The 12,365-nt window shown below is 36.8% G+C and overlaps 1 protein-coding gene across 3 annotated transcripts in view; it reads left to right on the top strand.

The window, feature by feature from the left end:
* The window catches only part of ZNF292 (zinc finger protein 292), a 51,812-nt gene that overhangs the window by 26,957 nt on the left and 12,490 nt on the right, over positions 1-12,365 (top strand). For 2 of the 3 annotated variants that reach the window (XM_015858925.3, XM_015858926.3), the window contains exons 4-5: positions 435-570; positions 9,920-10,122. In XM_015858925.3, the coding sequence (XP_015714411.2) occupies positions 435-570; positions 9,920-10,122 (339 nt within the window). Of the gene's footprint in view, positions 1-434; positions 571-6,329; positions 6,427-9,919; positions 10,123-12,365 lie in introns of those variants that run through there. The other variant, XM_015858927.3, reaches the window with a different exon arrangement.

Below are 12,365 nucleotides of genomic sequence, written 5' to 3'. Positions count from 1 at the left end.
AAGAGACATGTTTATGCTGGCAGGCTCCATCGCCTTCAGAGCAGGTGGGAAAGTAAAATAAATGTGAAGAGATTGAAATGAGCAATTTCCTCTTCCAGGACAAGCATTAATTGTGCATTGCTATGCAATTCTCAGAGTTTTTCAGTCAATTTCTTTGCTCCCAAATGGAACTCTGCTTCCAGATCCAATCCTGTTACAGAAGTGTAGGAGAAGATATTACAGTTAATTTTAGGAATTCAGTCTACCTTCATCATATTTGAGTAGAACCATCAGGTCTTACAGCTGATGCCACACCAATACGTGTACAAGAGACTTTTCTCATCCTCAGTTTTCAAGAGGGAAGCACATTTTTGTTTTTACGTAAGATATAAAAGATAAAATGTTTCTGTTTTTTCTCTTTAATAACATGTTTTGTCATAAAATATATTCTTCAGGTGGCACATAAAAACTTGATGGAAAATGGCAGCCGGGAACTGCATATTTTAACTACACTTACTCAAGAGAAGGGAGTGTGGAAGAACCCAGTATTGTGTGGTATTCTTTCCCAGGAGCAGCTGGATCCTGAGAAAGGTAAAATTTAAAACAATAATTGGGGAAAAAATGTATTTTAATGCATTGGATGTTATTTTTATAAATAAGATTTTTGTTCAGTATAGGTTGTGATTCATGTATAAACTGTATAAATAAAATATTTGCAGCATTATTGGAGTTAATAAAACAGTATGTTCGTAAGAATGTATCAGTAACATAGCGTTAGTAGCTTGCATAAAGTGTGATCATAGCTAGAGATCTCTATAAGCTGTGTGAGGGGAGATGACATATTTCAAATTAGGTAAGTTCAGTTTTGCTATACAAAAACCGTTTGACATAAAAATAGAATTACGTTTAAAATGAGTATGGCATTTCTTCAGCTGTGAAATGCAAAGTGACACATTACTGAATATTAATTTAGACCAGAGTTTGGAGATTGGCTAACAGCAGTTGCGTAGGGAGCAGTGCACAAACAACATAGGTGTGCAGTGTTATTTTCTTGATTTCTTGTTGCAGGTGCCATTGATTTGCAATTCAGAATTGCTGTCTCTGTGTTAATAAGTCTTGACTGATTTTATTCTTTGAGGCCGCCTAATTGGTTTTAGAATCTGTATGAACCATCACATCTAAGCATCTGTGGCAGAATTGCAGTTCTTGAGTAAAGTAGCTTCTCCGACATTTAGCATGACACCTGCTCATTGTGTGATATTCTCTACTTACAAAAAAGTTAACTATTACCTGCATCTTCTAATAAGTGCATCTTTTCAGTAAGATGTGGTTTGTTACACTGCTTGTCTCTCTACTGCGGTGTTCTTAGTCTTCCATGCTGTCTTCCAACTTCATTGGCCATTTCTGATACAAAAGGCTGAGGTTTATTCAGTAGTCAAGATGTACGTGTACTGAATTCCCACTTCATTCATTGTCCATATGATTTCCTAATATTAGACTTTCTTTTTGACTGAACACTGAAGCAGCATTTTCTTAAAGCTGTTTCAGTCCCACTTTGTTTACTGAGTAGTAGTTTGTGTTTCACAGATTTAGGGTATTTCGCTAGGACACAATCCACCTTCCTGCATATAAAGTTATGATTGTGGGGCTTTTTCACTTAAAAATCACTTGGGGTTTTTTAATCAGCATTTACATTTTGGTTTTTATGTCACCTACTAGAGTGCAGTCCTCTTCAGTCTTCTGCAGTTGACTTATTTTAATATATCAGCATATTTTGTCACTTTGTGTGCTACTCCATTTTCCAAATATTTATATAAGTGCTAGTAGGGGTCCTCAGTGAATTCACAGTCTTTCTTCTTTCATTCAACTTCTAATTTATCCATGTAAGTATCTGGTTTCTAATACCAAGATTGCTTACTGTCTTTACAGGCTTTTAGAGACTTCCTTTAATACATTTAGAAAATTAACTGGATCTCTCTTGGCCACGTTGTCATAACTCCCTCTGATAAGTGCAAGGAATATATAATACAATGTTTTTTACAGAATCATCCTTACTCTTACACAAGATTTGCATTTTGTCACTTATAATAATTTATTATTTATGATATACATATTAGATTGGCATGTGGTTTTAGAGTCTTCCAGAATACTCTTATACTAGCTCCGTATCAACCATCTTTTAGCAGCAGTAAGATGCTACTAAGAGAGAGGTAGAATTAATGTTTGGTTGCCTTGTATTTGAGTTCCTTCAGAACTCACTTGTGAATCTTGTTGAGATGAGAATTCATCTTATCAGTGTTTTCCTAACAAGTCGACTGACACTCCAGGGTTCCTTTTAGCTCTGAATGTTTTATATTCAAGAATGCTTCTTCCAAGGACTGACTGCCCTTTTGAGTGACTCCTGTTAGAATTATTACTTCTCTTGATGGTGGAAATTTCTGCTTCCCTAAATTGCACAAGATTACATGTCATGATAAAATGTCATCAAAAGCGAGTGTTACCCCTTCTGCAAAGCATCACCACTGTACACAGCATTTAGGAGGAGGAGAATTCTGAAGTTACTGATGTTTCTTGACTTAGAGCTCTATTCAATGAAAAACAGATTTAAATTTTAAAAAGTAAGCATAAAGAAACCCTGTGTGCTTGGTGTTTGTGTGGCTTCCCTGTATTCAAAAGCAGTGTTTAACCCCCCATTCAGATAATGAGGACAATGTACAAAACATTCAACATTAATTTCAGTATTACAATATCCAGAGTATTTGCAGACTTTGCTTCCAGGATTTGTTCTTTGCTGTTACAGGAGATCTCAGCTGTTAATGTAGTCAGCTTGTCACACTGGAATGCTGTAATCTGCCAAATTTGATCAGTGCAGACTTTACCTAACAGTTAGTACAAGTACATATCTGTTGGAGATCCTAGAATAATATAACTTGGAAAAGACCTTCCAAGATCATCAAATCCAACCACCAAGCTGATGTGCTGAGTCCCATTACTGAACCCTGATCTTTAGTTCCACTTCTCTTAAATCCACCCAGGGATGGGGAATCCACCACTGTCCTGAGCAGCCTGTTCCAATGCTTGACCACCCCTTCCATGAGGAAATTATCCAATCTAAACCTTCTCTGGCGCAACTTGAGGCTGTTTCCTCACATCCTATCACTTGGTGCCTGAGAAAAGAGATACCCTCCTCGCTGCAGCCTCAGTTCTAGAGAGCAAAGATGTTTCCCCTCCGACCTCCTGCAAATGAAACAGGCCCAGTTCCCCCAGCCACTCCTTAGAACTCTTGTTTTTCAGTCCCTTCACCGGTTTTGTTGTTTTTCTTTGCATGCATTCAAACAACTGCAACAGTTGAGACTGAAATGTTTTTACCATCCTCTTTTCCCGTTGTTTTTTTTTTTCTTTCAGTTATTTCATCATCTTAATTTTACCTAATTTGCAACCTTGTTAGCCTCACTTATGATGGAACCAAAGAAATTTCAGCCCATTCAGATTCTGAACCAAATGAGCCAAAATGCCAAATGCGCAGCTGCTGGAATTTGGGTCAGTTAGCATCTTGAATATCTCTGCTGTTGATTCCTGAAGGTCATTTTCCCTCTTTGCATCTGTTGCATGAAGCACAATTAGTTGTCTGTTTCATCACAGAATCTGATACTTTTTCAATTCTTTGTTTTCAAATTGGTCAAATGTCGTACATGGGGTGAGAGACGATTATAGCTGACTGGATAACACATTTGATTTGTTCTGATTTTAGTCAAGCAAGTATAAACTCTATTTTACTGGACTTTTGCTCTTCCAGTTTTAGGAATGGACTGTTGAATAGATTCCACTTAAATACGAGCCAGAAGTGCCAATTTCATAAAATGCTGGGAAGATTGTTCTTTGAGTGCCCTGTCATTAAGTACTGGCTTTTCCTGACTGCACAGCTCAATTTTCTGATGACTGTATGTCTATAAGGATCCACACGTTAAAGAGGTCAAAAAAAGAGAGAGCGGGTGCTCAGTTGTTGCTGACAAAAACAGTGTACCTATCACTGATTTATTTGATGCTGATAGATATTCCTACTTCTCTACTAGATGTTAATACAGTGCTATGAACCTGCAGCATATGAAATAGTAAAATCTGTTATGAACTGTATTGCAATAATTATAGATGTTATAGTTACATATTTGCATGCATACATGTAAATAAAATGTTTTCAGATTGGAAATACTCTCCCAAGTGCTTGATTTGTCACCTGCTTGAGTGACAAACATTGGAATTGGCTGGTTTATTAACCCATCTGTCAATCTAAATATTGGGAAGTCTGACTTAAGTTACCAGATTGTGTGATAAATGTCACCAAATAAACCTCTTTGACAACTTCTGCAATGATGATAACCCATTTAGGTTGTTTCTGAAGAAAATAAAACCTCTGCCTCTGCAAGTGGAACATAGGTATTTTCTTTTTGTGTTACGTGTATTTATATATACATTTTTGTATACTTAGATACATTTTTGTTATTCCTTACTTGTGACTCTGAAGATAATTTATTTTCTGAAACTGAATTGTCAGTAGGGTCTTTAAAGATCATCTGTGGGCCCCCAAAGGAATCTCCTTTTTAGTTTCTTGAATCTGCTTGGTACTGTATGTCATGAGTCATACTCTCATTTGAAGAATGTCCACACAGTTCCAAGAAAAACAGATTTCCCTCCTCAGTATTTCAGTTCCACTAAGTGTTTCTCTTTTTTGCTTCTCATCCTTATTGGTGTCTTTATACAGTAGCACCCACAGCAATTATGTGTCCACACCTGCAGCTTCTTGATTCAAATCCTAATTCCTCATCAGTATTATTTCTTAAAAGTGTGCTCAGGTGCTATAAACTAGTTGTTTGTTCATGCATATTTTCTTGTCCCTTTTTTCTTCCTAAGTCTGTCTCCTGTGTCTTTAAGTAATATTTGTCACATTTTGAGTTTGGCTTATGTAGCATCATGGACAGTTGAGACTTGAGAGACCAACCAAAGTTACATGATCCCAGTGGGTCATGAAGATGGCGAAGTACCAACATTACCATGCAGCATTGCAGAGATCCCTTATGAATATATTGGTAACATTCATCACTGCAAACTGCTGCTCGACCAGTTTCTCCTGACCTCAAACAGTGAAGCTAACTAATCCCAATACCAAAGGAGAAAGAAATCTAAAAGTACCTCTTAGACATATGAAAATGAAATCTCATCCACATCATTAGATTCAAGATGACAGTACTAACTGTGATCACTGACAAGTATGAAAATGATTCATCTGCCTTAGTACTCAGAACCATTTTCATACCGCTATCGGATGTTGTATTGCATTTTTATGTTGACTGGATCTGCCATTGTTCCGGGTTTCAACTGCAGGGCTGTCATTTTTCTTGAGATTGCATCAGAACGCTAATGGGCAACCAGTGCTTGTATCTGGAGAAAGGAATTTTCCTTATTTCTCTGCTTCATTGATCGGTTAGGGAAGGAAACCTTCGTAAGATGGTCTTAATTCTTCACTTAGGAGTGGGTCTTTTGTCTTACTGGCCTTCTGAACTATCAAATGTTTAATTTTAGGTCATTCTTAATTCTAATCATGATTCAATTCATGGCGGATCTGAATCCACAACAATCAGAATTTACCTTTCTTGAAAATGGATATCTAATCTGATCAGCCTTATTGCTTAGGATCCTAAAGAATGAAAACTGAAGTATGGCTAAGTATTTTGAGTTGTGTGAGAATCTGTACAGTGGTAACAACACCACTGCACTTCCACTATCACTTTCTGTTAGTGTGACTTGCACTCTTCAGCTTAAGCCACTTTTTTTTCCATCCTAGACATTGTCATTTCCTTGTATTTATTGGGAAATCCTCCAAAACTAAGTCTCAGCTGTCATTGGTATCACCTCAGCTGGTACTGAGGACAGATGGAGGATCTATCCAGATCTATCTAACTGTCTAAAAAGAGAGGGTTATGCTTGTTTCTTTCCTTTGTATGATTCTGATTATCCTTAGGGATTTAAACCTTGATGTCAGGAGTTAAGTTCCTGAATTTTTCGTAGGTTTAAGTGTAGTAGGCAGATTTCTGAAGAATGTCCCACTGAAGAGATGTTCAAAGATACAACCATCTCTATTCAGAGGTCGTCAAGGGAAAGATATTGGATCATTGGATAGGCTAGAATTTGAGCAGCCAGCATGGAACTAATTTGAATAGTCAGAGCACCCACCGCCAGAATTCAATTGATACCAGCAACATCACTTAAAAATTAAAAAGTATTTTTTAAAAAGTGTTTTCATCCTGGGTATATGCAGAGCAGCCACCTGGAACTTCTTTTACCCTTTCACCAGACATTATGCCATCGTACAAGCATCCAGGATTGGTGCTGCATTCAGCAGACTTGTGCTGAGATGTTGTTTGCATGAAGGATTCTGAGACCCAGCTCCAGGTAAATATGAAAGTATTCAGTACAGTTCAGAGTCACCCACAGTGTGAACGCACATGTGGACTAACACTTGAAGATAACTAAAGAGGTTACTTACTAGTAACTGAAGTTCTTTGAGATGGATAGTCCACATGTACATTCACCTTGTGCCTTTGTTCATCCTCCTTGGCCAGAGTGAAGTTGTGAAGAAATAAAGGTCTCTGGTAGATTAATTTTATATCTACCCAAGAATTGGCAAAGACTAGAGTAGTAGGATTATGAGTGCTTTGAGTAAGGCAAAAAATCATTGCTTTGTGTTCTACAAGTCTTCTAGTCATCCTAAATGTGTTATACATGTGGACTGTCCACCAGAGAGAACTTGTTACTACAAGACTGTGTTCACAGCTTATTCATGCTCTTGTGTGATACTAATCCAAAGATTATCCTTTCTCTTTTTTAATTCGTGTGTGCTGTAAGCATTACCTGTATTACAGGTTTATAGTTCTTGTGGACTTGACATAGAAATCACTTGGTAGTGACACTCCATCTGTGGGGTGTGGGGGAATATGAGGGAAAACATTGAGTTAGAGTCCAGTATATCCATGTTTGTCAGAGTTAATAGATCAAAGTGCCATCTGTCAGATGTCATCTGATCATCTTTTTTCTTCTCATTTTAATTGTTTATTTTTAAGTGTATTTTGCATGCGTCTTGCACAAACCTGAGTTTGTAAATGTCAGTGAATAGTGCACAAAATCAGCACTTAATAGCTCTTAAAAGAATTGTGCTGCTGTTAAACTGAAGTATTTACTGCAAATGATGTAGGTTTTATACTCATAAAGATTAACTGATTTGACCTGAAAGGAAGTATAGGAAAGCATTTTTATGAAGTTATATTAGTTACACTGAACTAACAGTTGGTCTGCAGTAACTCTTAAGTAAGACATCACACTGTAAAATACATTTATAAGACATGAATAGTAATAATAAAAATCAACAAGCAGTGTCTTATGTTTAGGACTGCTTACCACCATGGGCTTACTCCCTGAACCCTGGCACTATCTTTTGTTTTAAAATACACTGCATGGTTTATCTAGGAAATAAATATAATTAAAACTTGTATTTTGAGTGAGCTTTCAGATATTAAACGTAACGATTATAATCACTTGGATTAGAATAATGACTTAAGAGGTAATATGAAGCTTTAACCCTGAGGTCTTCCTGCTTCTTGTTGAGCTGATAACAGAAAATGTTCTGATGATTATGTAAGGTAAGCTAACAGAAGCAGTAAAACACCGAGGGAAAGGATTATACTTAGGCCTGGTAGCTAAAGCAAAGTCTCTACAATATTTAATATCGTAATTAAATCAGAGTGAAACGTCCTGGATTACCAGTATAGCTTAAAGTCTCTAAAGTCTTCCCATATCTTGTTACAGAAATAAAGTAAAATGTTCAAATGTTTTTTGTAGCAGAGCAGCTGACAGAGTAAACTCTGTGGGTGAAGGGATTACTGGTACCCACCTGGTAGGAGGAAGAGCAAAGCTAAAACTATTGAATGTAATTAATCGCTGGGTCATTTGTGGGTTGACAAGAGTATGTTTTTTAATACATTTTTTTAAATAAAGGGCTGGAAATTACACCAGAATAACATTGCTTATTTGAAAGGGAAGTGTCTAACCGTCTTATCATAAATGCAAAAATAACTTCCATCCTACCAATTCTGTTAGTGTGCTGTAGTCCTCCTTTCCTGTAGCATGAATGAAAACTGTTTATATCTTCATCGACATGGAGAGAGGAAGAAAGTCTTACTTGATTGAATACTCTTACACATCAGTGAGCCATAGATGATCATTTGTAATAGCATGGAAGATTTCTGAACAAATAACTAACAAGCTGGTTGAAATGATTCAACCAGAAACCTTAAAATGTGTGAAAGATAACAATGAGGTCTAGCTGGTACTGCGTCTGCAAAAGGCTGTATTTTCTGCCCTAAATTTATGTGCTTCTGATTAAAAGAGAATGGTTGACCTAATTTCAATTGCAAGACAATCTTTTACTAATACCCTACATAAGTAGCTAGAAAAAGGAAAAATCATGAGATAAAATGAAAGACAATCATGAATCAAAAGCTAACTAAAGTTAGGAAGTAAAGAATTAAAGTTTTGTTGTTTTCTTTCAACAAGCCTCATCTTCCATGTATTAATATCCCAAATAACAGTCTGAGGTAATCAGTTTTATAGATGCTGCAATTGATTTGATTATTTCATCAGGATCTAACAGGACATTGGAAATGAAGGGAATATAATCAACTGGGTGTTATGGGCAACATGCTGGAAGTGAAATTCAGTGCAAGTGTGTTCAGAGAAATGTAACAAATGTTTCTATCAGTATTTATCAAGAAATCAGCACTGCGTATGCCCAGATGTTTTCAGGGGTGATGCAAATACTCAAAGGCTGGAGATAATCATGTTTAGTGAAGGGCAGCAGTTTATCCTAATGTCATAAATCTGATTTTTCCATAGAGGAGTGGTGTAAAGAAGGTTTGTGGGAAAAGCAGTCAAAGCTTGTATTGTGTGTGAATGTGTTAAAAAGATTCTTTTCATGCAGTGTATAACTATGGCTTGTAGAAGCATTTGTCACAGGGAGCGATTGATGCCAAAAGGATTAAACAAAACTGATTGTCTGGGTCTATCCAGATTAAATAAATATTTTAGGTGTAATATTAAGCTTCATACTTCAAAGGTGAAATAATTTTCATCACAACTTAAAGATCTGGATGAGACCTGAGGTGCATTTGTAGAAGTGGAACCAGCCTGTGTTTTCCTCTTCCATAGGATTATTCAGCCTTCCATTGAAGCACATAGCACTGTAGTAGGCACAGCGGAGTTTTGACGGTAGCATGTCTACAGAATATAGTTGAATACAATCTAGCCATTCCCATGACTTTGGGTTTTAAACTGTACACAGTCAAGTGTTTACAAGACAAGCCTCTTATCTGGCTGAAAAACTTTAAAAGGGAGTTTAACTGCATGGTATGAATGCATAATATAAAAGATTTAACAGTATTTCAGAAAACTTCGGGTACTTCATCACCTTCATCCTTTAGTAGCAAGGTCTTTAAAAAGCAGCATTTAGCAGTGGTGTAGCACAAAAGCATAAGGAAGGATGTGAGTGTAGTTGTAGCTTTGTGTCCTCTTTCTGTAGAATTATAATTAAGTGGTGCCTAAACATTTTAACATTGATACGCCTTTTAAAATCTGTTTTGCATTCAGCTATTTTGACAAGAAATAAATATGAATTAAAGCTTGCAAGTAGAATGAAGGGTTTACCGTAGCAGAGAATCCTTGTAGTGAATAAGTACAGCTTTCAAGGATGCTTTTTGTCTGTGCCCAATACATTTTGTACCGTTTTATTTGTATGGATTTTGTAGGCTAACCATGAATGAGTAAATGCAATCTGTTAATTCTGTAATTTGCTGTGAAACTGGTATGTAATATTTTGGCTTGTTTTTCTTTTAAGTGAATGAATTTTTAGTGTCCGAAGGCCCTGTCCTGCTGGATATGCGTATTAAGCACCTCATGAAAACAAAGCAATTAACGCAAGCTACTGCCCTGGCAAAACTCTGCTCTGACCATCCAGAAATCAGCGCACAAGGCAATTTCAAGCAAACCTACCTGGTCTGTCTTTGTTCAGGATCACCAAATGAAAAGCTAATGGAGGAAGTAAGTAAAAAAATAAAGACTTATTTCTTTAATAACAGTGAAATCACTGGTTATAATTAGGCTGCTTCCACATAGAAGATACTTTGTTTTTAAATACGATTGATGTACTTTGATTATTTGATTTTTCTTTTCATTTAAGGCACTTTTAGACAGTAATGATTCTTAACTAAAACACCTGTGGAAGTGGAATATTAGGTCCCTAGTAGATATTTTCTGGCTCTATCACAATGCTACATTTAATTTTACTTTAAATTTCTGCCTTAGTTCCTGTTAGTGAAATGGAGACAATGGTTTTGCCACTCTTAAGTGTAACTTTCTGCAGTGTACCTAGCACATGGGATGGACCTTCAGGTGCTACTTTCAGTTCAGACAACAAATGCACTGTTTTCAAGTGTCCATGTCAGGAAATAACAACTTACTTAAAGGAGGTGAAACTGAAGATGGAATCAGATACTTCGTCTTGTTTGAAATGTTCTAATCATTTTTAAATGTGAAAGTCAGAAGTGAGATGACAGCTTTGTAATTGTTCATTCTTTCAGGTGACACCTTCATTTCTCACCCCACCCCAGGGCTTTACTGGAGCTTTCTTTTTTGTTTTGTTTTGTTTTGTTTTTTCCTTCTTAAGGGAAAGCTAATTCCAAACATATCTTGACAGTATCTATTTGCTGATTTTTTTTGTCTCTTATCATCCTTTTGTGCTAATACTAAGGAGTAAGCATATTGAAATTGGTCTGAAAAGAGATGAAAATTATGCAGTTAGAGTTGGAAGAGCCTCCTACCTGACATGTAGACTAAATTCTAAGATGACAGCATTTCCCAGGGCAGGTTGGTTCTGAGGGAGGTAAGATCCATCTTACACTCCTGCCTCTGGCTGCTCTAGGGCTTTTCAGAACAAACTTGGAAATCACAGAAGGAAGTCAATAAGGGAAACTACGGCAGGACTGTCTGATCTTGTGTTTGTTTACTAAACTTGGAATTTGTGACCCTGTAAACATGCTTCCTTCATTACTCAGTCATCTCTTACTCCAAAGCAGAATAGGCTCAGTCAATGAATGGTGACACCAATGGATGAAAGGAAGGGATAGCATTGTTTCTTATGATGCCATAGCACACACAAGAGTTATCCCAAATAACTTAATACGTGTTTCCAAACCTTGGTTTCCTTAGCTTAGACTGCCTATCTTTGCAGCTCCAACTAATTGTTTTAGAAAGTTTGCATTTAGCAAGCCAGAAGGCAGATATAATATTAACATGTCAGGCTAGACTTCTGAACTGAACAGGATAGTCCTTTCATAGTTTGAGAATGGTATGAGAAAATGGAAATATAATACAAGTATGGGAAAAGCAGATCACTCGAATGGTATGGTGTTATATCCATTTAAAACAGGCAGCAAAGTAGCATTTGTGCTCATTTTCAGCTTGAATAAGATAGTTTGTTAGATAAGATAGTCAGATAGTTTGCTTCAAAAATGTGAAGAATTCAAATCTGCAGGATGTGAAATGCCGAGGCATACAGGCTTGGTGGCACAATCTATTCAGACTGTTGCTAGAAGCCCATGTAGACTGATAGATGGGGAAAAAACAATTCAGAAAAAACGCATGCTTTTATTTTAAGATCAGCATCACATATTCTGTAAGCTTTTCACTGATGGGCTCCCTCTGAGAGAAGGTGCTGAGCGAAGCAGGCTTTGTCTGAGTTGGTACGACAGTTACGTTTATCTGTCCTCTCCAAGGTCTTGAGAGAAACAGTTTTCCTTAGAAGATGACCTTGAGATTGTTAAACCTCAAATGACTGGCAATGAGGGGTTATTTGTATATTTACAGAACTACAATGTAGAGGAAAAAGTGAGTTGTATTTTTCAAAATGGTAGTTTAATTGATGGGGCAGTATCCGGATATGATCGTGCCAAACCAAACTGCGCTACCACTGTATCCAAAATACCAAACTATCTAGTTATTTGGATTGAGGCTTTTTTTTCTAGCTTTGGGATTTCTTGTGATTACTCGAGAGATTTTCAGCAGTGCAGTTGGAATGGCCAAGTTGTTCTTCAGCTGCCAACACTGAAGGATGTCCTGCCAGATGTGCTAATTGATGTAATCAAACCAGTCTGCTGAGAATCAAAATAGACTGTAGTAGTTTCAACAACTGTGCTGATTCATTACTGATATAATTGTCTAGTACTACTGGGTGACTTTTTTGCTTTGTTTTACTATGAAGCTAAGTGCTTGCATTGTGGCTCAAT

This window comes from Coturnix japonica, chromosome 3 (assembly GCF_054131305.1).
Source record: "Coturnix japonica strain WE chromosome 3, WE-NBRP24, whole genome shotgun sequence".
NCBI lineage: Eukaryota > Metazoa > Chordata > Aves > Galliformes > Phasianidae > Coturnix > Coturnix japonica.
This window is presented reverse-complemented; position numbering and strand designations above follow the sequence as displayed.